Raw genomic sequence first — 26,833 nt, 5'->3', positions numbered from 1 at the left:
TTGGTGCAGGAGAGGTAGGGAGGGGGTTTGTGCGGGTTTATTGAGGGCAAGGCGGGCTGCCGTATTTTGGACCACCTGCATTTAGATAAGAGTTCTTCCATTATTCCAACCAGCAAAGAATTGCCATAGTCCAGTCGACTAACTAAGAGAGACTGAATGAGAGCCTTTCTGGCGTTAAGAGGGATCCAGGGCAAGATCTTTCTAAGCATCCGCATGGTTCCGAAACAGGTGCCTGACACGGTCTTCACCTGTTCTCCCATAGATAATTTATTTTCAATTCTGATCCCTAGGTTCTTGGCCCAACCTCTTGGGGAGGGTGCTTCTCCTAGTTCTGGTGGCCACCAGTCTGTGGACCACAGTTCCGCTTTCCCAAACAGCAGTATTTCTGTTTTGGAGGAGTTAAGTTGCAGGAAGTTCTTCCTCATCCAGCTTGCTATACTAGTCATACAGTTTATGAACTTTAGTTTGGTTACTGCAGGGTTATCCTCTATGGGGACTATCACTTGCATGTCGTCAGCATAAGATATGGTTTCAAACCCACAGTTTCTGATGATTGAGGCTAAGGGGGCCACATATATATTAAACAAGGTGGGGATCAAAATGGAACCCTGTGGGACCCCCTTGTCCACCACAGTTGTTTATGACACAATGGAGTCCATCTGGACACATTGTGTTCTGTCAGTCAAATAGTTCTGAATCCATTTAAAGGCAAGTCCTCTGACACCAATCTCTCGGAGCCTGTTCAACAGGATACGATGAGAGATGGTGTCAAAGGCTGCCGACAGACCAAGCAGCACTAAAATGGCTGGAGTATCCTTGTCCAATGACATCCTTAAGGTATCAATGACCTCCAACCAAGCAGCCTCAGTGCTATAAGATGCACGGAAGCCCGACTGGGATGTATCCAGTACTTTGGTCTGTTCCAAATAGCAAGAAAGATGCCGGTTGATCAGAGTCTCCATCATCTTTGAACAAGGAAGAAGAGAGATCGGCCTATAGTTTTGTAGATCAGTGGGGTCTGCTAGTACCTTTTTGAGCAGAGGCTTGATGCATGCGTTTTTCCATTTACGCGGAAAAGTAGCCGTGGCTAACGAGATGTTGCAGATTTCAGCAAGCACATCAGCTAGGACCGGGGTGAATTCAGACATAACAGCAGGCGGCACCGGGTCTAGTGGAGAACCCGATTTCTCCTGAGATAGTAAGGAGCCTACCTGTTCACCAGTAATGTCGGGAAAGAATTCTAGGCTCGAGGAGCAGGGGTTTTCCTGGATGGAGGCTCTATCATGATCTTCCTCTTCCTCTTCAGGCCCGAAGGCACGATAGATCACGTCAATCTTATTAGTAAAGTGGCTCGCTAGGTCCTCGCACAGTTCCTGTGTGGGTGGCGGGAACGGATTATTCGCCCTCTGGTTCATGAACTCCTTCAGAATAACAAAAAGCTCCGGAGAGTTCTTTGCTTCCATAATATGGGAGCCTAGATAGGCTCTCCTGGCTGAATTACAACTATTTAGATTCTGTGAGCTTCTCGATAGAGCGATTTATCTTGCTCAGATTTAGATTTCCTCCATTTCCTTTCTTTAGCCCTACATAGGGCCTTTTCCCTCTTGAGATTGTCTGAATACCAGTGGGCTGGAGCTGCCCTAAGCTGGATTTTTTTTCCTCTTCAGAGGTGCGATAGAGTCGAGGACATCTGTTATAGAGGCCTCAAACTTTCTAAAGCAGTATCACAATACAGGGGGGGTATAGGCCTGACTAAACATGTGTTTACAAATACATATGTACAGTTGTTTCTGATGATATGAGATTCTAACTCTAATGAAGCGCAACAGTAATGGTATTACCTTGTGTGGTTTTATTGATGTTCATTGACCTTAGAAGGATAAAATGTTGAGCTAGCACTGTAGGAATTTGACCCACTGAGTACCATTAATACATTCATGTATGAATTCAGCTCTAAAATCGCAAAATAGGGGGGGGGCGTGGCCAAGATGGCGGGGTAGGAGGACGCGGCCTCAGCGAGCTCCCCCGACCCAGGCCCCGGAACACACTTGCCGTTACTGGTCTCCCCCCGTCTTTGATGGCCAGCGACGGAGGGGGTGGTGAAGAGCCTGCGGACCCTGCCGGGGGGAAAATCGGCGCATCAGCAGGCATTGCCGGCGGCCGGGGACGCTGAGTCGCGACCTTCAGAGGCCGCGACCCGACCGGAAGTGCCGTTGGGTCCGCCCGGAGCACCTACTCAAGTCCGCGGAGCGGAGGCCGTCGGCGCGGCCGGAAGAGGAGCTGCGGGATGTGGCGCAGAGCGCGAGGGACGGCAGTGAAAAGACGTTGGTGCCCTGTCGCGGCAGACGGCTGTTTACCGGCCGGGTGCGGGATCGGAGCGGCTTCACGGACTTTGAGGGCCCTGCCTGGACCGGCCAGAAGCGCGAGGCCGACCCGCCAGAGCAGCTAAGTTGGAGGTGAGGTGTGCCTGGCAGTGCCTCTCAGGCCCAGTGGGGCCCCGGATGCCAGCGGCGGACCGTGGAGGCTGCGGGGAACTGTTTGCCCCCATGTGAGGACAGGACCTGGGCCCGCCCGGGGAGCTGCTGGCGTGGCAGTGCTCGGAGGACAGAGGCTGCGATCGGGCACTTGGTGGTACGTTCAGCTGGCCTCACGCTGCAGTAGAGCTGGCGGGCGCTGCCGCCCGAAGAACGCGAAGAGGTGGTGAGCGGGGGCGGCCTCCGCCACAGGAGCGAGTGGCCTGCCTGGCCAGCTAGGGCGGTCTCGGGCCGGGTGGCTCGGCGGTGCGGTGGGCTCTGCTGCCGCTGGTGTGGATTGTGCGCCTTCCCTCGGCGACCAGGATGGCCGGCAGCAAGGGGAACAGAAAGGGGGACTGCACCCTACCGGAACTGTTGAGCAGGAGCACTGCACGGCCGGATCGTGGACAGCTCTCCCCGGGTGCGACTGGCAGCCCGCAGGGGACGAGTGGAGGGGAGCCGCCAGTTACCAGGTCATTCCTGGAGTCGCTTTTCAGCTCCTTGCGGGAGGACTTCCAGACCCTCAAGCAGGAAGTGGCGGGAGAGGTGCGAGAGGTCCGGAGAGAGGTTGATGGCTTGGGTGAGAGGGTCTCGTCGGTGGAGGAAGCGGGCCATGCCCAGGATGGGGAACTCACACAGCTCCAGCAGGAAGTGATCAGGCTCCGGGACCAGCAGATTGACCTGCAGGCGCATGTGGGGGACCTCGAGAACCGTTCCCGGAGGAACAACGTCAGGGTCCGGGGCGTGCTGCTCGGAGAAGAGGGAGAGGACGTGGCCATCTACTTGCAGGACTTGTTCCGGGAGGTCCTGGGAGAGCCGACAGACTTTTCCATCAGGATCGATAGGGCTCATAGAGTGGGCCCGCGGCGCGGGGCATCAGCCCCCCCCGACCTTCTGGCCTACCTACCCGACTACCCCCTGAAGGAGAGGATCCTGCAGGTGGCTCGCACTAGGCCCTCTCTGGAGTTCAGAGGCCACAGGGTGGCCCTCTTCCAGGATCTTTCTGTGGTCACCCTGCAGAAGCGCAAGTCCTTTAAAATTGTGACTGACTTCCTGAGGGAACATGGTGTTCAATACTCGTGGGGCCACCCTTTTCGCATTATCTTCCGCTGGAACGGAATACTGCATCAGCTGCGCTCCCTTCAGGAAACCTGCACTGTCCTGGGCATCACGGCAACTGATGACGATGCCCCCACTCCGCGTCGACGCCGGATTACCCGGGATGGCTGGCGGTCGGTCCCCGGTCGCAGATCTTCGTCCACTTCGGTGAGATCGGACTCGCCCACTATCCGGGCTGAAATGGACAATGCGGTGCGTGAGGTCGCTAGAGAAACGGCGGCGGAAGAGGTCGCTCTGACTGCCTAGGACTTCTCCGGGGGGAGACCGACATTGCTTCTTTTGCAGGTTTGGGGGCCTGGGGGGGTGGGGGTTGAGCGGGGGCGGTGTTGTGGCTGGACGTCCACTTTCGAGACTTTTCCATAGACTTGCCGTTGGGCTGGCCTTGGACAATGGTTTCCCTGCCTTCCTTCTCGGGGGGACGGGGACGGGGTTTTGGGTTTGACAGGGGTGGGTTAGGGGTGTTGGGATACTGGGGGGGGGTCGTGGGAGTTGGGTGTGGGGGTATGGGTTGTCCAGTGCGCTGTGCAGGGATTTGCTGCTTTGCTTGCGCTTCCCCACATTGTTTTGCTTTGTGCTTCAGGGGAGATGCATGGGGAGGCGGAATGTCGGGGCGACGGGAGGGTGGGGAGAGACCTGGTCGCATTGGGGTTGGTGATTGGTACTAGGATGCGCGCCGCAGAGGGGAGAGGCGCTGCCTCCTGCTTTTGGGAGCCTAGCTTGAGATTTGAGTGGGGGGGGTTCGGCCCTTCCACTGTGGTCACCATGCAGGACACTTGTGCCTTCCTACGTAGTTCTTACTATGTCTCCACATACTTTTAAGATTGTGACTTTGAATGTTAGGGGTCTGAACAACCCAGTTAAGCGGCGGGCGGTGCTTTCCTTGTTAGAAAACACCCGGGCGGACATCTGCCTTCTACAGGAAACCCACCTCTTGCCACAGGATACCCATAGGCTGCGCTCCTGTAAATTTCCGACGCAGTTCTTTTCTTCCGGTAATGCAAAGACGGCCGGGGTAGCGATATTAGTGGCTCGACACTTCGGAGGGGAACACATCCACAAATTTGCAGAAATAAAAGGGAGGATGCTGGCGCACAGGTTTCGGGTGGGGGGCTTCGCATTCACAATAGGTTCCCTTTATAGTCCCAATGATAAACAGGAGCAGTTCTTGCAGTCCGCGGTGGAGGAGATTTCGGCCTCGCCGGATAGGCATGTGATCCTCGGGGGAGATCTTAATATGGTCTTTGACTCGGTGATCGACAGATCGGTGCAGCGCTCCCCGCAAGTCGGGGAATTGTCTGCGGGTTGTAAGGCTAGGCTTGCGGAGGTGGACCTTCGGGACCTCTGGCGCCAGAAACACCCCGTTGCCAGGGATTACTCCTACTATTCCCACGCGCAGAAGACCTGTGCGTGGCTTGATCATTTACTGGTCACCTCACCGACGCAGGCCCTGGTGTCCACGGTGGACATGGGATCTCCTTGTCGGATCATGCCCCTGTTGAGGCCTCTTTTTGCTTGCCGTCGTCTGCCGCCCCGGCGAGGGTCTGGCGCCTCCGGGATACCCTACTGCATAGGAAAACGGTGACGGATCGTATTGAGCGGGTGCTTAGGGAATATTTGGCACATAATGATAACACTGACACCACTAGAGCCACCCAATGGGCGGCGCTGAAGGCGGTACTCCGGGGGGAGTTCCTGTCCATTTCCACAGCCGAAAATAGGGAGCGCACGATTAAGAGGGATGAGCTTACCGATAGAGTCCGGGAGCTGGAGTTGATTCACCGTAGAACTGGGGCTCCGAGGATTTGGCGGCAGCTTAAGAAAGCGAGGAAACTTCTTGCCGCCCTGGATGTAGACCGAGCGGAGTATGCGGCCCTCCGATTGCGCCATGCTTTCTATACTGGGGGGGACCGTTGTGGCAAGCTTCTGGCCAACAGACTCCGGGCCACCCGGCAGAGCCAGTTGGTGAGGGAACTCTCTGATCCCGCGGGCGGGGTGGTTACGGATGATGCTTGAATCTCGGCCGCGTTCCGAGGGTTCTATGGAACCCTTTACGCGGGTGATCCGCCGGATGTTCCGGCTATGACCTCCTATCTGGACTCAGTCACTCTGCCCTCTCTAGACCCGGGGCAGGCTGACCACCTGAACAGGGCCATTAGCATAGAGGAAGTAGTGACAGCCATTGCCAGACTTAAGCACGGCAAAGCGCCAGGTCCGGATGGTTACTCCGCCCTCTTCTATAAGACATTCTGCGGGTCATTACCACCCATCCTCGCCCGCCTCTTCAACTCTTTTGCGGAACCTGGAGCCATCTCGCCTGACCTCCTGAGGGCATCCGTCACGGTCATCCCCAAACCGGGGAAAGATCCGACACGCTGTGGCACTTATCGGCCGATATCTCTCCTGAATGTCGACCTGAAACTCTATACTGGAATTCAGGCACGCCACCTGGCATTGCATCTGCCCGACCTGGATCAGGCGGGGTTCGTTCCCGGGCGGCAGACGGTGGATAATACGAAACGAGTGGTCCACCTGCTGGAAAAGGCTTCCCGGGTTCCGGGTGAGAGGATGATGCTCGCGGTTGGCGCAGAAAAGGCGTTTGATCGGGTGCATTGGCCCTTTCTGGAACAAGTGCTGGTGAAGGCGGGCATCGGGGAACGGTTCCATACTATGATTCTTAATTGCTATAGAGGGCCTTCGGCGGTGGTCAGGGTTAACGGACACACTTCGGCAGCTTCGGCTACTTTTCCCATCGAGAGAGGCACTAGGCAGGGCTGCCCGCTCTCGCCCTTGCTCTTTGCCCTCTACATGGAGCCGTTCGCTCAGCGGGTGCGGACGAGGCCGGCGGTGGTGGGGATACGGATGGGAGGCTTTACCCATGCGGTTAGCCTCTATGCGGATGACGTCATCTTTACGCTGGATACACCCCGGACATCGCTGCCAGCCTGTATGGAAGAACTGGCGGCGTTCGGCGCGGTTTCGGGCTTCAAAGTAAATATGGAGAAGTCGGTGGCTTTAGACATTTACCTGGCACCTGATACTAAGGCATATTTGCAGAACAGGTTCCCGTTACTTTGGTCCTCGGAGGCAATACCGTATCTAGGGATTCTGATTGCTCCAACGTTGTCAGCTATGGTTTCGGCCAACTATCGGGCCCTGGGTGCCAAGATCAAAAGTGAGCTCAGCCGCTGGAATCGCGGTGTTCTAGCCTGGTTGGGCAGGATAGCTGCCGTCAAGATGACGATTTTGCCGCAAGTACTCTACTTGTTCAGGGCTCTGCCGCTGCCGCCGCCTAAAGGGTGGATACAGCAATTGCAGTCGGACATGGCCCGGTTCGTCTGGCGGGGGAAAAAGCCTCGGTTACGTAGGTCCCTCTCCCTTTTGTCTACCGACGCTGGAGGCCTAGGTATTCCCGACTTTCGTAAATACTTCCAGGCGACGCAATTGCGGTACCTGGTCGAATGGTGTAAGTGGGAGTCGGATAAGCATTGGCTCTTTCAGGACCAGGCGGGTCGGCCCCTGCAGGAGATACCGTTTCTGCACCGGTCCCACCGACCTAGGAACCTCTACGCCTCTTTCATTACTAGAGGGCCACTGCGGGTCTGGGATGCGACCTACCTTAGATATGGCCTCACCACATTTCCCTCGCCGCTCTCGCCAATAGTGGATAATCCGGCCTTTGCCCCTGGGGTGGAGAAGGGAGCCTTCACGCATTGGCGGCAGGCGGGATGTAGAGCATTATGTCACCTGTATGGCCCCGAGAGTGTTATCCCGTTCACACAATTTCGGCTGGACTTCTCGCTCCCCGAGACGGAGAGGTACCGCTATGTGCAGGTTCGGCATTGGGCCCTTCAGCCACAGGTGAGGGAGGTGGCGGATAGGAGGCTCTTACCGTGTGAGAGATGGCTGCTGTCCCGTACATCGGACTCGAAACTAATCTCGGACCTGTACAAGTTTTTGCAAATGCCTTCTACACATTTTTATAATCCGGGGAGGGTGAGATGGGAACGGGAGCTTGGGAGGACACTGAGCCCCAAGGACTGGGAACACATTTCTTTTAGGGCGCATCACTCAGCTTATCACATGGGCCTCACTGATACTTTTACTAAAGTGTCCACTTACTGGTATTATACGCCTGAGCGGATCCACGAGTTTGACCATAGCAAGACAGACGCATGCTGGCGAGGGTGCGGACTCCGGGGTACACTCACGCACATTCTCTGGGACTGTCCCCTGTTAATTGGCTACTGGAAAGAAGTGCTGGACGAAATTGATTCTCACTTCGGCATAGAGCTCCCGCGCTTCCCAGCCTACACTTTGCTAGGACTCCCAAACGACCTAATGTATCCCCTCAAGTCCAGAAGGGGCAGGCAGATCGCCATTGCACTTGGATCTGCAGTGCAGAATATCTTGATATACTGGCGTACTGACACGGTACCCACGATGACAGGGTGGCTCCACCAGCTGTGGCATGTGCTGGGGATGGAGAAACTGTCTTTGGTGGTGGCTGGAGATGTAACGCAATTTAATGAACTATGGCAACCATTCCACTCGTTGCTGGTCACAGAGTTTAGGGAGCTCACTTGTCCGAGGTACCTTCGCCTCCTGAGGCTTACGAGCCCGTTAGCGCCGGCTCCGTGAGGGGGAAGGATCCTTCCTGCCCCGTTTCCAACAGCTTGGGGAGAGGGGCTGTCTGTTAGTAGCGCACTGGTCGAGGGGTGGGGTGGGTAGGGGGGGGGAGTTGGGGGACGTTGGGGCATTTGAGGGGTGGGGGTTGTTTGTATTGATATGTTGTGTCATGCCAGACTCTTGCTTCCTTTCAATGGCTGATCTCATGTTGCTGTATAGGAGTTTGGATGTGACGTGCTTAAATGAATAAAATACTTTAAACATAAAATCGCAAAATAAGAAAACCTGTATGTACACTGAATATACTTAAGTGCTGTCTCCATAAACCTATACAGTAATGACTGGATAAATAAATGGTGGAAAGTGGGGAAAAAAAAAGTTTGTGAACACCAACAAACTCAGGGTCCCCCAAATTTTAAGGCATCAACACTGCATCTCCAGAGTAAGAATTACTTTTGGGCATTATAAATGAATTTAAGGATATTAGCCACCTTTTGTGAATAAAGCCATTTGTGCAAACACGTGGAATTCATACACACTAATACCTTCATGAATCAGGCTCACAGAATGTTAAGTTCATGTCAAAGTTCTCATTTTAAATGATACATTTCGAGCAATCAAAAAAATCACAATGCATAGCAATGTGGCCAAAACAGCTGCTTTTTTAATAATTCAATGAGAATTTAAGAAAAAGACAATTTTAAAACCAAAACAAATATGTTGCCCCTTTCATATCGGAGGCCTTTTGATGTATCCTTTCCAAATTCAAAAATATATCATAAACGATTTCTAAAATTACCACAAAGAGTCAGATTTACAACAGACATAAGATAGTGAAATTAATCTTGAATCAATGTGAATTATGGGTGATTACTTCTGGCAAATTAAACTTTTCTAGCTTATGTGTGCCATTTCAGACAGGAACAACCATACTTAAATCTGTCTTGTCTCTGCACCAATTTTTAATAAAAACTTGGCCTTTGTTTATGAAACTGAAAATATATGGACCAATATTAACCAACAGACAATGAGCACTCCAAATTAATTGCACATTGGATCTGAACTCATTTGATATTGAGGATTCCCAGCTCTCTCCTAGATCCAATACAATCATACAATTCCTGTTTTTCTAAAATGTAGTGTTAATATATATGCTAGAAATTGCTAACTAACATCACAATTTGCTAAATCTTCTATACTGAATCAATATGATGTAGAAATTCATTTTTCTTACATTAGGTGCTTGGTTGAATTATACTCGATTAAAGTTTACTACATTTATGTAACGTCTTGATAATCATTTATCTGGTTACCCTATATATGCCACATAAGATGTGAACGATACAATTTTTTGCCTTTATAAAAATGTAACTTAGCTCTGACCTGCTTTCAAGGTTGTACTCATGTTTTTTTCCATTAGGGCCAGAATACCAGAAAAGGAAGCTTCTTCAAGAAATCATGGAGAATGCAGAAAGTGCTGAAAGTACAGAACAAGAACCTCCAAAGAAGGAAAAGCCACAGTCAACACCCAGAGAAAGCCCACAATTTCATGAAAAGAATTCCTCGCCCCGTGAAACGACTCCTACTCAAACTCCAAGTCCTTCAGTAACTCCTCCTTCATCAAGAAAATCAAGGCAAAATTCACAGAAACATACATCACTCAATCCAGGTAATTGGAATGGAGAGCAGAACAGGAGTGGAAGCCAGGCTGGAAGTCGTGCAGGAAGTAGATCTGCAACACCATCTGCAGGTAGCAATAGATCGCCTTCCTATAACCAATATGATATGCAGACAAAAGCATTTCAAAAACTTGACAAGTTTGATGCGGAGTATCACAAAGGCTACCACAGTTATGCTGTGCGCACCTCTCCACCAGTTACTCCTCCTTTACACTGCAATGAACAACCATTCCCTAGCTCAAAATCCTCTTCTAAAGAAGCAACACCAGAACCGGTAGCCGATATTGCAGTCAATGAAGAGGAGTCGGAATCCCAAGGAAAAAAAATACCAGCAACACCTCTGCAAGATCAAGAACCCAGGAACGTGGTAGTACCCAAGAAGAAAACCGAACCCAAAGAAGAATACAAGCATGTGCCAAAAACAGAATCCAAACATGAGCCTCTCATAGAAGTCAAACCTCAACCCAAACCACAGCATAAGGCTGAACCTAAAGCTGAATCTAAAGCTGAAGTGTTGCCTGAAGCCAAGGTTGAACACAAAATAGAGACCAAGGCTTTACAGAGGGCTGAGTCAAAGACCATACAAAAGCCTGACCCTAAGGTTGTACAGAAGCCTGAAACTAGGGCTTTACCAAAGCCTGAAGCAAAAGCTATACAAAAGCCAGAACCAAAGCCTTTAAAGAAACCTGAACCAAAAGCTGCTCCTAAACCTGAATCGAAGGTCTTACAGAAGTATGAGCATAAAGCTGCTGCTAAGAAAGGGAAGCTTTCAGAAAGCAAAGCAAAGGTGGCTGAAGACATTGATGAGGTGAAATTCCATATATACTTGATTTTTGTTTCTTGAGAAAAGCACATTTTTAATGGCCTATTTTCCTTTTTTGATGACAGTTGTCATGGTATGACCTAACAATAGCAGCAAGGCATTAAAATACTAGGGAAGTTTAGAAAGGGCTACAGCCAAATGTATAATTTAAAACATCTTGTCAACTTATTTCGATGCATTTTGTTTATAAGAACACAGTTTGGTGAGCGATTGTAATGCTATGTGCATCATGTTGACGTAAAACAATGTAGGAAGAAGGTCTTCGGTTTAGGAATTTAAACTAGAGCAGGAATGAGCAATAATGGTGGGTTGGGAAATTCAGACCCATCCATGTTGAGCATTTTCCTACTTACTACCATCCCACAGATATTATTTTGTTTTATCACTATATTTCTTCAGTGTTTGCTGTTGTGAAAAAGCATAGGAATTACAAATTATCATTGCCCCCCTACACATGTATTCCTGAACCAGTTTAAAACAGGAATTCTTCACTTCTCATGTCATAAAAGTTTGTTTAATCCATCTCTTTCTTATTATCAGCAAAATCTTGTTTGTGTTCTGCGAATCCATTGGTAAAACCGGTCCACTGTCATCTTTGCATAAACAGATAGATCAGCAATATTTTTGTCCTTAGTCAACTGTTTTGCTGATTTCAGCTGGTTGAGTTTCTCCTTATATATGTGTCTTCAGTTATTTAAATGATATTAGCAACAGTGCCAGTGCTATTCAGCAAGTGGTAGGCATCAGGGTAGTCCTCTGGTATTAGCATATCAGTCCTCTGAGGAACAAGGCAGTTCTTCCTCTGTAATGTCAGCAGATCGAGCAGTGTACTGAAGAGTGGCTCAGGAAGTCCAATATTTATACCTAGTGCAATCGTTTTAAGTGTGGAAATTTTCTAGGCTACCCCCACATCTGGTTCTGGAAAGCTCTTCTCTTTCCTGCCAAGGCTCTAAGAACTATAGAGTGCCAAAAGACTAGTGTTCATGATTCTTTGTGTGTGTTAGAGACAAGCCCTTTGAAATGTACGTGGGGAAAGGAACAGCTCCTCCATTAACCATCTTAGTAGGATGGCCCTCTCCAAGCGACAGTCAGGTCACATTGTTGACTGTCTGGGCCTAAAACACATTCCTGATGGGGGATCAATTAAAAGGCCCAGGCACTGGAAACTCCTATAAAGCTTCAGGAAGTTTAGAGCAGGAAAATACCAGCTTTCTAAAAGTGGCATTTTCAAAACTAAGGGCCTGATTAGGATGGTGGACGGACCTCAGTCGGTCTGCCATCGTTTCGTTTTTGGGACAGCTTGCCTACAAGGCAGCGGTCCCATGGGGCAAATTAGGATCCAACTGCCACTATGGCGGCCGCACTGCCCATGTTTTGTATTGTGGCGGGTGCTGGGCTCTGCAGCACCCGCCACAGTACAAAACAAACACCCCACACATATCCCTGCACTATGTGGCAGGCACCATGCAGTGCCTGCCACATGATGCAGGGATTTGTTGGAGGGCACCATAGGTGCCTCCTAACATCCAAAGTCAAGAGCCAGGAGGTAAAGGGGCCGGCTACGGGCCCCCAAATTACCTTTCCACCAGCCTTTTCATGGCGGGTTAACCACTATGAAAAGGCCAGTGGAAAGGGACATTGTAATCCCTACAGTGGTGCCTGGCAGGCACCGCCAACATGGTAGGAACTACAAGCTCCTCCACCACACCCGCGGGCTCAAGGAGCCCATCGGATGCGTTTCGGTGGGACTATCTGACCGCCATCACCCCGCCCGCCTTTGTAATATGGCAGGCGGGAAACATGTCCCTGATGGCGGGGAGACCACCACCACCAACAGCCTGTCAGCGGCGGTCTCCCCACCATCATAATCAGACCCTAAGATCTAAAATCTGTACCATTAAAGAGGGTTTTAAATGACTATCTACTTGAGTCTAAACAGTATATTTCCACCTGCTCCCAATCCAAAGTTAACACTTATTAATTGTGTTGAGGTAACCCAATGGTATCCAATAGGAGCGACAGGCCTTACCATAGTAAAAAACGAATTTATGACTTTTTCACTACCAGGACAATACAATGCACCCTCCCCTACGGGCTTTTAGGATCTATCTTAGGAATGACTTGCATGTATTAAAAAGGTAGGGTTATGTCTTGCAAACAGTTTATATTTCCAGGTCGAAAAGTTTAAAGCTGCACTACAGGCTTTCATGGCAGACCGGAGACATGTTTCAAAGTGTTACTGCAGTTGGGGGCACAACCAGTGCTGCAGGCCCACCAGTAGCATTTTATTTACAGGGCCTGGGTACTTGTAGTACCATATGCTAGGGACTTGCAAGTAAAAGAAATGTGCCAATCAGGTGTAGGCCATCTTTACCACATTTTAGGGACAGGCCACAAGCATTTTAGCACTAGTTAGCAGTGGTAAAGTGTAAAGGTTCCTAAAGCCAACAAAATAAATTCAGTAAGCAAGAGGGCGAGGGCAAAAAGTATGAGGTGACCCTGCAGAGAGGGCTAGATCCAACAGTGGTACCTTGACTAAATATGTGAAAGGTTCTCTTTGCTTATTAAACAGATTTCACTAGTACTTCCAAGTGTGGTCACTCTTCTTAAATTCATTTTAATTTGTTTTTCAATTAAACCTCATTTGCTTAACATATCTTAGGGTCTTCTTAAGAGGCCAGCTATAATGACTCATTGTGTTCTTCCAGCTTATTTAGAAGTGAGGGAAAATGTTCACCAGTGCTGCACTACTAACTTAGAAGGTTTCACTATGGCAGGCCTTTCATTTTGACCAAAGTTGGTGGGAGCACTTTCTGTGAAAAAAAACACCACCACACTATGAACTCTTCAATATTGGTTAGGTTAGAAACATTGACTGTAATGGAAAAGGGTACACAGGAATAATCCATCCAACTGAGATTAATTTAAATGAAGTGACAACTGATGAAATGTATCAAACTGAATTCCAGAGCATGTTTAACACTGTCCAAAGAAGGCAAATGAATACACATGATCCCTAGGACCATATTGAAACCCTGTACTGCATGTATCCAGAACCCAAGCATAAAGTATTTTCACTTGAAATAAATTGGCCAACCACCATGTTCCAGTCCAGAAACTTTTTTCAGTCAGTTTACAGTTTGAAAGACTAATGGCATGATTTAGAGTTTGGTGCATGTGTACTTCATCACAAATGTGAGGAATATCCTGTTCACCTAATTTTAAGTGTCTTAGGGTATTGTGATGAACTATCCCATCTGCCAAAGTCTAAATCAGCCTGAAGTATGCAAAATATTGGGAGATCTAATGCTTGAATTTAATCTCAACTACTTGTAATTACTCGGGCTGCATCCATGTCCACTGTTATTTTCCACACCATGCCACCTTAGTTTTGGCCCAACCATATGCAAATCAGAATCTACCCCACGTTAATAGGACCAGTCCAGCCTAACTTCCAGGCCAGGTCCTCCTTGAACTGGAACACAAACAACCCAAGACCGGTTTTGCCCTTATTAGGGCTCATCATAAGTGTATAACTTGATTCCAGTGGTACAGTTTGCATAGGACCCATGTCTTGGTAGACCTATCCCAGTTAGTGTGTCTTACTGAAGTATACAAAAGATAGATGGATGAATGTTTAAATTAATCTCAGCTACTGGTAATTACTCGGGTCGCATTCCATTGCATCATTATTTTGCAAATAATAACACCTCAGTTTGGAACCAGCCATATGCAATCCAGTCCTGCCCCCAGATGAGTAGAACAGTCCAGACTAAACTGCCAGGCCTTCCCAAAGCACAGATAGGATACAATTTTCAAATGCAGAGAAAGTTTGTTCCAGAGCTTAGCACCAAGAAACTTAAGGTAACTACTTCCTTGACAAAATGTAATAATTGTGGGAGTATCCGCCATAAGCTATGTTTCTGATTTAGCGAACGGAAAGTTAGATGTTTAGGAAAAAGATGACAGAGACAATAATAGTTACTCCAGTAGATGATTTTGTGGATTAAACAGAAGCATAAACAATATATTTTCTGATTGCGAACCTGTGAAGCTAGCTGCGCTGTGTCAAATAGAGAGAGCAGGAATGTGCCATAATTGCTAACATATGGCACATTCCTGCTCTCTCTCTGGTGCACTTGTAGCTACCAAGCACCAATGCAGGCACCCTTGCGCCATGGTGCATTGCACACAGGACTTTTTGTGCAGGGAGAGGCATCTTCCTGCACAAATGACAACCATCAAAGTCATTCTCCCCTTTCTACGTGTACTGCAGAATGCAGCACATGTAGAAAGAGGTAATAATAAGAAGAAATAACATATTTCTATTCATTATGCCTCACCTGGGAAAGCGTAGCATTTTGATGCATTCCCAGATTTACTATTCTTAGTAAATTTGGGGATGTGCCAGAAACCATGGGTGGATACATGAGAACACCCATTCTCCACCCAATGAACGCCTTCCCAATTCAGAGTAACATAAGGCAGTGATTTGCACTACCTTGCGTTACTCCAAATTTACAATTCCACGCAGAGCCACATACGGTGGCTCTGCATGGCACAGTAAATTTAACTTAAGGGCTTGCGTTGCCTTGCATGACGCAACAGGGATGCAAGTCCTTGATAATCAGGGCCCCAGTTCCTAACAATCTGGAATATCTTTTTTTTCTAGGAATAAGGCAAATAAGTTGGCAACTAGCTTCTCTGAGATTTTTCCTAGAATTGGTAGTAGAGTTATAGTTCGTGTTCTTTAACAAATGGAAAGTTTTTTTCATTATTTTGATCTAAGGTACCCTCCAAAAAGGCAGTTCTAATTTTTTTTAATGTAGGACAAGAATAAGGTACTATGTATCTTCTGGATGTGAGCAGGCCATGGGTTTATAGGATAGCCTGACTTTGTTTCTTGATTACAATTCTCCACTAATTCATAATTTGGTAAATTAAATTTGACCCAGTTGTATTTCCGATCCATCAGAGGAATCTGTTCTGCTGACAGCTCAGAGGTTGTTTCAGAATTGATAAGGTCAGTGTAGATTCCCTAGATTTTAGAGGTGAAGAAAGCATTTTATTCTGCAAATTGTGAAACATTTTCCAATGTATTTGAGGTAATATAGGTTGACAAAGGGCTTTAATATTGTTTTTGAATCATTCTCTACTTCAAGAATTGAGCTTTCATTTGGAGCAGAAGCATTTTATGAATTTTCTGCAAATTAATGTATAATTTCAAATCATCTGTATTGTACGCTCTCCTCTACCTTCTTTTGAAGTGGCAAGTTTTCCTTTTGTGTTTATTCGGTTGTCCATTAAATATGGGATTGTGGGTATGTGTGATAACTATTTCCTGGATAAATGAGCATATACCTGTCAAAAATAGTTTTAAAGATGTTATTTAAGGAGTCAAAAGCACTATGATTGATGTGCTTATATGGGCTACATTTGTATCTAGTGCTGCTTAAACCTAAGGAAATGTAATTTATCCTAATGTAATAAGTGAGGGCAGGCTGATTTTGGATGGTTGTTAGCATGAGTACTCATTTTCAATTGACATGGGATCAGTGAGTGATCTCTCCACTCCAACGGTTTGATCAATGAAATTTCATAAATCCCAATTGTGGCACTTACCTGATCTAAAGTATACTTGGCTCACTGGAAGTCACACATCTGAAATAAAGCACTAGCTTTTCAAATCATACTTAACAGCTACATAAAAAAGTAAAGTTACCTAAAACTGTACACTTTGAAGTGGCCACCAGCGTGATGATTTGCAGTATTTTACTCATATTTTCAACGGACGTGTGTAGCATGCAATACACAGCTAATACATTTAGGATACTGTTAGAGATGTGGAAAATATACATGTTAAAACATCTGAATTTAGATGGTACTAGGTAATAAGTACTAAAGTATTATGATAGCGACCCCTATCTTTGCCTAAACTGTGGTTGTGGGCCAACATTTTAAATCTTTTCAGGGAGTGCATTTACTAAGTCAACTGCAGATGTATAAATTTCGGAACTTTCAGAATCTAGAAGAAAGTCCCAATTCCAAAGTTGTGCAACGTTATACATGCTTGCACAACAGTTTGCCTCTATGTGGGTCTTGAAAACGATACATATTGCATAGACTCAATGCTTAGCATTGTGTACATCTTCTCCCTTCCGTTCTATCTTTTGTGAATTGGGCCACAGAGTGCTAAAGTCATAGTGTACTTTCAATTTCAGATTGCTTTGGTTTTCACTAATGAAATAAAGAAATGGTCCTTTATTGCCAGTGCTGAACATGGAAAAACACCATCATTACATCTTCTTTGTTGGTCCTATACAATTTAGAGTAAACATAATGATTTCTTAATCAACTGCAGGTAGAGCTACATTTCTGACATCTGCCACTTTGAGTCTAAAGCAATTTGGAATATATCTGTATGAAACATGCATTCGAACATTACTTTTTATTACGCAAATATGTATCCTGGTGAGGAATTTATGGAATACCAAAAAAGCAGAGTGTTGACAGCATCTAATAAACATGGTGCCCTTCAAATCCATGTCATACTCCATTAGAAAAATCCGCCTTTGTTACAGCAGATGGCTAGCTCTAGACATATTTAACAGAAATTAATAACTTTGTAGGGGGGATTATAAATTCATTGAGCGTGCAGCTTCAGTAGTGGATGTGTAGTTATGATTTTTCTTTCTAGAAGTGACTGGTTTGCCCTGTTGCTATTCCTTTCTTGTGGCTTCTGTACATACTAGTTGCAAAACCATGTACCTCATCTTATCAATCTACCCCATCTTATCAATGTAGTTTCTGTACCGCAGAGTTTTGAGTCCATGTAGTCCACCTTATCAGGCACAATTGTTGGTAATTTGTTATTGAATATAATACGTTGTGTTGCTTTTAAATTTTGCTCATAATCTTTACATTTCTTTCCTTAGGGACCCAATACAATCATCATCTGCATGGTCATTTTATTGAATATTGGTCTATCCATCTTGTTTGTACATTTTTTAACATGATGTACTCTTTACCTAAGGTAAGAACACCAAAGGACATTTTATTTTTCTTTAAGTACTAATGACCCATGGAATTTCAGAATAATAACTAATAAATCACTGATTGCACATTTAAATGAATACATATTAATCTAGTTTGAAACATTCTATTCAGTGATATTATTGACTTGAAATACATTACTTTAAAAAATCATTTTTTGGCACTCTCAATAAAACAGTACGAATTTATGATAAATTACATTGTCAAGTTGTTGGAATATGCATGTGATATTGTTTGGAAGAACACATTTTTCATAAGACTAACAATCAAAAGGACCCAGAAGCCATAGCATCTTAATTTAGCAGTAATGTCAATTTGTATTGATATTGTCTACTTAACAATTCAGCTGTATAGAGACTGTGGATTAATCAAATACATTTTAACCAATGTTATGAACAGTAGACTTAAAATAATCATCACAGTAGTTTTTTTAATTATTTCAAACCATTAAGATAACTCTTAATGAGGTGTTTATAAACTTTTTGCATATCAAATCTTACATTAAAAAAGCATGGAAAATAATTGAATACATATCACAATGCATACTTCATAAACCATAATCATACAGTGAATTTCTCTAATCTAATTGTCTATTATAAAATGGTAATAGATATTATAAAATTTAGGATAATTGATCATTTTTAATAATATATGGAAGTACATAATCACAAGATAACTGAGAGCTAAAATAACAGGTGGATATAGATGTACAACACAGAATCTGTGCCTAAACGTACAGTCTTTATAGAGATTGCGTTGTAATCTAACTCTGTGTGGGTGTTACTGTTTGCTATCTGATGCCATTAAAAATTTGTAGAAGTTAACAGTGTTTCAGAACATTCTTAATTATATTCAGGCCTTCATCAGGGGAATGGTACCAGACTTGCTCATTGTTTACAAAATAATGTGCAAACATAGTACTGCACCTGGAAAATGAATAACAGTGCTTATTGTGCTATGAAAATTACTTAGATTTTACTTTAGTGATTTAATACAAGCTGGTACATTTGAATACATTTTAGACAGGGGGCATACGGCCGGGTGTACTATTCCCATTCAGAAACTAGGCAGCCATCATCAAAAATGCAGCAGATAGGCCAATCGCACAACAAACTAAATGGGACTGCAACTTATGGTTTTTAGCTGAACTGGATGGCTCCTGGAAGCCTGTCAGTGCAGCACTCACACTTGAATCACATCCACTCCAGATTCTTCTAATTGAATGGGCTCAAAAGTGATCTTGGGCGGACGAGGTCCCTAACAATATTGCAACAGATGACCCAACCAAGTTATAAACTAAAAAGCTACCACAATCTTTGGGTTTTAACTGTACCTGCGATCTTTGCACACAGAACGTGAACTTTATTTCTCCCTAGCCAGGGACTCAGAACTATAATATCCTAGTGAAGTCATTTTGAAAATTTTAACCAATTAAAGCTGTTGAAAATCAGATAACTGATTATTTTCTTATTCATTCATATTCTTTGAAAGCAAACTATTGCAACGGTTTTAATTAATCATGCAAATAAATGATGTTATGTTTTGCCATTCACAAACTAGAGATGCTCAATGTTCACACTAAGGGTTTAGTCTGATGGTCCACAGGCCTTACCTGTATTTGTCCACGGACTGCCAGACTTGCAGGGGTGCAGCGGTGGCAATCTCCCCACCGTTCTATTGCAATTAGAGCAGTCGGACTGCCATTGCCCTGCCGCTGCAGCCAGGGAACTGCTGTTCCCTGGCGGTGGTGCAGCGGTGCAAAGGCAGCAATATCCTTGGTGGGACTGCAGCAGTCCTGCCAAGTATATTACAAGTTTACTCTCTTCCATGGTTTTCACTGTGGTTTCTCCTCCTTGAAAACCATGGTGGAGAGAAAACAAAGGTGGTCCTAAGGGGCCCCTGGTGCCTCAAGCCATGTGGATGTACAAAGGGTGGCAACAATATGTGTCCCCCTGTGTGCATAGACACCATGTTCTGCATGGCATGGTCTTTACAGTCCATGCTGTGCAGGGCCAGTTTTTGGCTTTCTCATTACATCCATTTGCGGAGTCACCACCGTGCGAACGTAAAAAAAAAAAAAAAAAAAGCTGGCAGACATTAGAAACTCTCATAACCTGGCAGGTGCCCAGACCACGAGTTTGACTGTGTGGCGGCAGGACGGACCCTGGGCCGCACTGCCAAACTCTTAATCAGACCCTAACTGGTTTGTGAATCTGCACTGCAACCTATTTACTAATAGGAATTGTTGCAGATTGCTCATTCACAGGGGTTTTTAAAATAACCTGTCTGAGGAATACTAACTGGACAGCAGAAACACTGCCGGGTACCCTTCATTGGCTGTGAATACATAGATGAGGCGCCACAGGGACAGCTACCCTCTGCCCTTGCATTTTCATTCCCAAATGGAAACATGTTTGTGTTAAAGCAGACTATGTCTACTAAGGAAACCAGGCCTGTTTCTAAAAACAAACTATCACATTTTAGAAGTTCTTCAGTAGGGAGTAGGCAGTTGCCCTCTGGACCACTGAGAGCTCCTCTCGAGGCTCCATACATGATTCCGAAGTAGATGTTTAATGGGTGCAGCTATCACTTGGTGAGTCAGACACTATCAGGGGTTGGTCTCTGATTAATGGTTTGTGAATTAAAGTGCCATTCAAAATCATTTATACATCCTTTTTCTGAATCTTAGATGCTAGGTGTAGCACATTTCACTCCATCTACTATCTGCGATTTGGAGAGGGTCCCTAAAGCCCTTTTATGAGTCATAAACATTTTACAACTCATATAAGGACTTGTATAAAGAGTAAAAAGAACTCTTAAATTATCTATCTATTGTTAGATTATTTTGAATAATGCTGCTTTGTATTTGGGCATAAGTTCCTCTTGAAAGACTCTGCCTCCATCTACCTGGGTAACTGCTTACATTTGTATGTTCTGTCTTGGGAAAAACCTCCTCCAGCAAGAATTTACATCTACTATGTATAGAGTAATGTAACAGTTTAAACCTCCATGTGTGTATGTGTGATGGATGGTCTGTGCATTCTTTCAGGTATTTTCTCACTCCATTCCCTCACATATAGCCCACATGTAACATATTTGAAATGCAATAACTTCTATGTTGGTTTTTCCCTTTAATTAGGAGGACTGATAATATAGTGAAAGGAGCTATTCTGAGACATCTCAGAGGAAGACTTGAAGAAAGGTTGTCGCAGCATGATGAGAAGTAAAAACGAAACAGAGTCTGATAGCCTGTCATCTTTCACTGCTGCTTGCCTGAGGCTGACCTCATCAGACACTGGCAACATTATGGACCTTGACTCACATTCTCTTTTCCTATAAGCACAAAAAGTTGCCTTTCAATATTTGAATCAAAATATTGCAGCTGGTTGTATGTCTGAGAAAGATAGGTATGGTTTGTGAGCATTAACACCAAAAACAATGTCCACAGAGCATGGGTGACTTCCTGATTATGGATTCATTAAGCTAACTAAGCAAGCTAAAAGAAATGTATATTTTGAAAAAGACAAATAATTAAAGAGCAATTGAAATTTTCATCACAAAATGATTATTCATTTTTCTTACCTATCAGAATACGATTTAAATTTGAGCCACATTGTCTCCCATCCACTTTCACAGTAATTTACATTTTATTCCTTTTGTGTCTGGTTGCAAGAAAGTCAAGAGAATTAGAATCAAAAGGCATGGTTTTTAATAGGCAGAAAGAGCGACAGAATGCGAAGAGCATACCCCTTTTATTGTATCCAGTAGTATCCTGGGCATCTACCTGTCAACTTGTTATGATAGTCCAGTGCTGGTGGTACTCTAATTCAAGTGTAAACAGTTTATGATTTTGCATGACCAATCAAGGGTTTGGGAAAATGCAGAGCAGGTGTAACTCCAGTGAGTAATGGGAGTATAAATGAAGCGGTTGTGGTGTCCTTGTTTGTTTCACACATTGCATTGACTACACAGGTACAAACATTTTATTAGCAATTAGAACCTGATAGATGTAAATAGATTTTGGTGAATTAAAGAGTGCCTCAAGTCAAATAAATTGTGGCAAACACTGACCTAGGATGACTTTATTAGGCAATAGTCCTATCCTATCAAACTCTGTACAAGGTTCCACCAAGTACGACACAATTCACTTGTTAAATATATTTTTTACCTGTATCTCACAGTAAGTCGATAAATGTTGTTTAATACATACTGTGTTAGCACACCTTTTCTGTTGTATGTCCTGATCTTTATTAGTACAAATAATTTACAAATGCAGCATTTTATTTTATCAGATATTTAGAAGGTAAAGGATTTATTCTGAATTGTACACAGCTGAAGCTGCACTTAGCACACTTTCTATTTTCCTGTGTCAATGTGCAGATGCATTGATCAGGTAGATTTCTTAATGTTTGCATTTTATTTATTTTTTGGAATTACTTGACATTTGAGAAAATGACTTCACCTCTTCCACAAGGAAAGAGGGCATTGCTGTATTCTGTGTAGATCAATGTTAATGTGATTATTATTAAAATTCTGTCTTCATTCAATTTACTGAGGCAAGTTTAGAGAAGTACTCAGCTTCTTATGTAGAATTTAGAGTTAAGACTTCCATTTGGGTTAATTGTAGGATCTGTTGTTAACATTTCATTGAGCTGTACATTATTTGTTTTTGCAGAGTAGACTAGGCTGGCATTATCCCTGGACTGCGTCCAAATGGGCCACAAGTGCAAATGTAACATTCTATGAAAAAGGGTCATATCAAGAAATTGGCCAACAATATTCTCATATACTTAGTATGTTACAAAATGAGACAACTTACCTATATTTGTCGTGAAAAAAGGTCAACTTTAGCAATGGGGGTTGTACCATTTTGAGCATGTGTATCTTGAACCTTTGCTATAATAACACATACAAATGTGAAAGGTTGTCTTCGTTGCAACATTTTTCGATTTTGAGATTTGAAGTTTCGATACTGAGTTGAATGTGGTTGAAAATTAGACTAGGATTTTAGTGCTAGGTTCAGACTAACAAAATGTATCCAAATGTTGCTAAACAGATTCCTATGGGGCATATTTACAGAAATAATCTGAGATAAAATCCTAAACTTACTACTTTTGGTATTCACAGAAGGCATTTAGTAGTAGTAAAGTCAGGACTCCTAACTTTACTACTACTAAACTGAGACAAAATCCTAACTTTATGACTTTCGGTATTCACAAAAGGTTCTGTGAATCGGCCCCTTAATGTTTTTTGTTTTTTAAACAATAATGGTGCCAATATGAGTAAGAAATACAAAGGTGATCTGCGATTGTAACAACTTGCCTTCGAGATATATTCTTGTAAATTAATGTTCTGCTTCATATCTACTGACAATAAAAACCTTGAGTGGCATAGAAGAGATAGAAAGTAGAAATGTAGCAGCAAAGGAAAGTTTTTCTTCAGTGAATCTTTAACACTTTGCACACTAAACATTCAGCATGCAAAGATATATTTAGACATAAAAAATGAAAATTCATACAATTGGGGAATGGCATGATTGTTAAATTTTGGAAACAATCAAAGTAAATGTGCATAATATCTTACTTTGTCAAGTAAAATGACATGTTAAAAACTGCAAAGTTCCAATCATCTTTGTGAGATTGGCCCAGGAGGGCCTTTTCCACTCGTCCTTCCTTTGCAATGCTTTCTGTACCTTCAATTAAACAGACATGTTTCCATTTCTTTTAAATTATATTCAGAAAGAAAGGATGCAGTTAAAATAAAAGCAGAAAATCCCCAACTCCAAACAAAAGAGATCTGATATAAAAGTATGGCTATTAGGCAAATGAGGGAAATCATACCAGAAACTTTCTTTAGAGTTGATTTTGGAAGAAAGAGTTGGTGAAGCTGCAAGTGTTATTGTGGGGAACTGGTTACAAGGCAGTACTACCTAAAGTCTAACTGTCCTCCTTCCTTAATATATGATGTTTTGAGAACCAAAATTTCCAGGATCATTCCTGGTGTGTGTCTTCTTTAACATATATATAAAAAAAATCTTCTTCGGAATCAAGTCAAAAGAAGAAATTGTAAACCATGAAAATGACAACAACATAGGTCCATTAAAATAGTCAATTGGTTGAGCAATTAATAATGGTACAAATAGAAATGTTTTTGGAAATTCACTATTCTAGAACGTAATTCCAATCATTTTGACTCTAACCATAAGATTTCACCTGGGGCTAAGTCAGTCTATGTTATTTGAAATTTAATTAATATCTATTGCAGTGCAAACATCTATAGAGCATTGCACACAGAGCTCACGTATGTTTTAAGAGACATACCATGCAATTTAATTTTGAATGTGCTATATCTTATCACCGCTTTACTATCTTTGAAAATCATTACGACAAAATATGAAGTTAGAATTTGCTAGAGTAAGAGCAAAATCAAATTGCAGATCTCTTGCTTTTGTGAAGCAAGTTCGCTTTTCAAATATTTTGGAAAGTTTCCAACGAATCTAAGTAGCCCTTGTTGGTTTATAGCTTATATCAACATATTTGTTTTTAAAAATGCTAAATGAATGAAGGAAGATGATATTTAATGTGTGGAACCGATTGCTTGTAAATGTATCACCTATGCCACCAATTTATTGGGGAGTTACTTTGAAACTATTTGTATTTTGTGTATGTTAATTTGTGTTTGTTTAAATATACCATATTTCAACTGATTTGCTATATTAAATATTGATGATATAATATAGCTGAAAGTTATTAAATCAAAAGAAATCAATGCAATCCCCATACAAACTTTCTATGCAACTATCTTCATGTTATATGGTTTTTGGAATCACACTTTAAAAATGCAACTTAGATAGGAGAGTAATTATATATTTTTTGCCTTTTATATTTTGAACTGAGTTTATTTTTGTAGTGTGCTTTTTTGAGCAATTTGAAAATATAGTTTGAAAACAGATAAATCTATGCCTCATTATGTTCTCAACTCTGCATCATTTTTAATGTGAGCTACCATACAGAGAGTAACTCCTTAAAATTACAAGCAAGTTAACAAAACAAAGTGTTAAAGTATTCCTTGTCATGTAGTAACATGAGGAGAGGACATTCATTGACCAGTCATTACAACCAATGTAAGCATCTACTTTTAACTGTTATATTGTATATACAAAGTTGTGGAAAAAAGGACAACTGAGTATACTTGCTAGACCTGAATTGGTACACTAGGTAAAAAACAAAAAGAATTCCAGAGGAAACTTATTACAGGGGCTCTTTCCGCTCCAGAGAGCAGACACCTGCAATTTGCATGCATGTGCATCCATGCTGGGGCTTAGCTCCAGACAGCTTAAAAACGGTCTAATCAAGTCTCTTTCTTTTCCTTCTCCATCCTGGATATCTTTTTGGCTTTCAGTTTGGGTGTAATTGTATTTAGGGGTCCCGAGTAAATACCCCAATAATGTAAGTGTCCTCTGGCAAACACATCTGATGTACACATATCCCAGGTTAATATTTGAAAGGGAAAGAGTGCACAGAATAACATAACAAACATGCTCTAGATATACAAGAAATCTTACCAGAAGATGAACATTTCTTATATATGAATCTGTTCCCTTCCAGTTGACCACAATTGATTTGCTCTAATGGAATAACTATAAACATTTACCTTGTTTGTTCTTGTAAACCACAGCACAGTTCTAATTGGAACATTGTGTATACCACAAATCCTTAACTATATTCTCTTGAAGAAGTTCTCCATAAATCCTGCCTGGATCAACTGTTTTGTCAATAATGCATCCCTGGCTTTGCTACTTTATCACTTTATATTTAACAGAAACTCCAAATTATGCTTCAGCACTACTACTTTACATTATATGCAGAGACAAATTCCACTGCATTGTTGATAACATTGTTCCTATTTTGAGTGATTTTGTAGTCACTTCTTTTAAACATATACAATTTTTCATTTTTGAAACCCTTCCAATAGAAAGATGCAAGGAACATAAATGTTCCACATTAACATTTTCTTGCATTAAATATCTGATACGTACCTCTGAGATTTAGCCCTTTGGATGTATCCCATATTTGTTTGTATAACAATTTCCCTCTGGAATGCCTTTTGTTCCTACAGATCTGTAACCCATAAATTAGCCTGAAACCATAGTGATTCTTGTTTCTAATACACTCTTGTTTTTTATAATACATCTACACATGTAAGCCTCCTCGCACTATTGTTGACTATGAATTAGAAAAAAGCAGATGTTGCAACTTCTGCATATGGAAATAAAAGACTTTTGAATTAGTTTTTTTCACCCGATTAAAAATATTTTTTATCCCTTACATAGATTCCTAAAATTGGATTGATTAACAATTGTGTACAATTATAGTTCCTAACTCTTAGAGCAGAGCTGAAAGCACATTGGGCCTGATTCACAATGGTAACAAACTTTTGAGTAAGTTTACACTTTTCAGTATTCACAAGTGTAAGCTACTGCTAAAAAAACACAGTAATTAATCCAGCACTATATATGGGTAACTACTGGTCAGCAAACCCTACCCATGGAAAATAATGGCGTATTTAAAATGAAACCCTGTAGGAAATAATGTTAAAGTGAAATATTTTTTTTATTATAGTAAAAAATATAAGTAAATATAAATGAATGTTAAATATATATATTTATATAAAGTTCAGATTTGTTATAGAATTTTAAAATATTTTAATACCCTATATTGAATGTAAAGAATAATGTAACAATACATTGTATTAAAAAGTCGTTTATTTAATTTGAATTATTGCTCCACACAATATTTAATAATTACTAGATACCAATAATGGTCCTTATTCACAAACAAACTCTTGAGTAACTTTACACTTTTGAGTATGTTTACTACTTTTTGGTATTCACAAACTCCAAGTGCAAGTTACTTCTCAACCACTGGAATTGTAGCACCCCCGCTCACCATGGAAAATACTGGAGATAGGGATTTTGAAAGAAAATCAATAGGAGATAATCCAAATTATATTAAATTATG

At 43.1% G+C, this 26,833-nt stretch overlaps 1 protein-coding gene across 1 annotated transcript in view; it reads left to right on the top strand.

The window, feature by feature from the left end:
* The window catches only part of JPH2 (junctophilin 2), a 372,752-nt gene extending 347,966 nt beyond the window's left edge, over positions 1–24,786 (top strand). The window contains exons 4-6 of the mRNA XM_085619312.1: positions 9,679–10,745; positions 17,696–17,793; positions 20,953–24,786. Coding sequence (XP_085475438.1) covers positions 9,679–10,745; positions 17,696–17,776 — 1,148 coding nt within the window. The 3' untranslated portion in view covers positions 17,777–17,793; positions 20,953–24,786. The remainder of the gene's footprint in view (positions 1–9,678; positions 10,746–17,695; positions 17,794–20,952) is intronic.
* Positions 24,787–26,833: the final 2,047 nt, after the last annotated feature.

Source organism: Triturus cristatus, chromosome 7 (assembly GCF_964204655.1).
Source record: "Triturus cristatus chromosome 7, aTriCri1.1, whole genome shotgun sequence".
Classification (NCBI taxonomy): Eukaryota; Metazoa; Chordata; class Amphibia; order Caudata; family Salamandridae; genus Triturus; species Triturus cristatus.
This window is presented reverse-complemented; position numbering and strand designations above follow the sequence as displayed.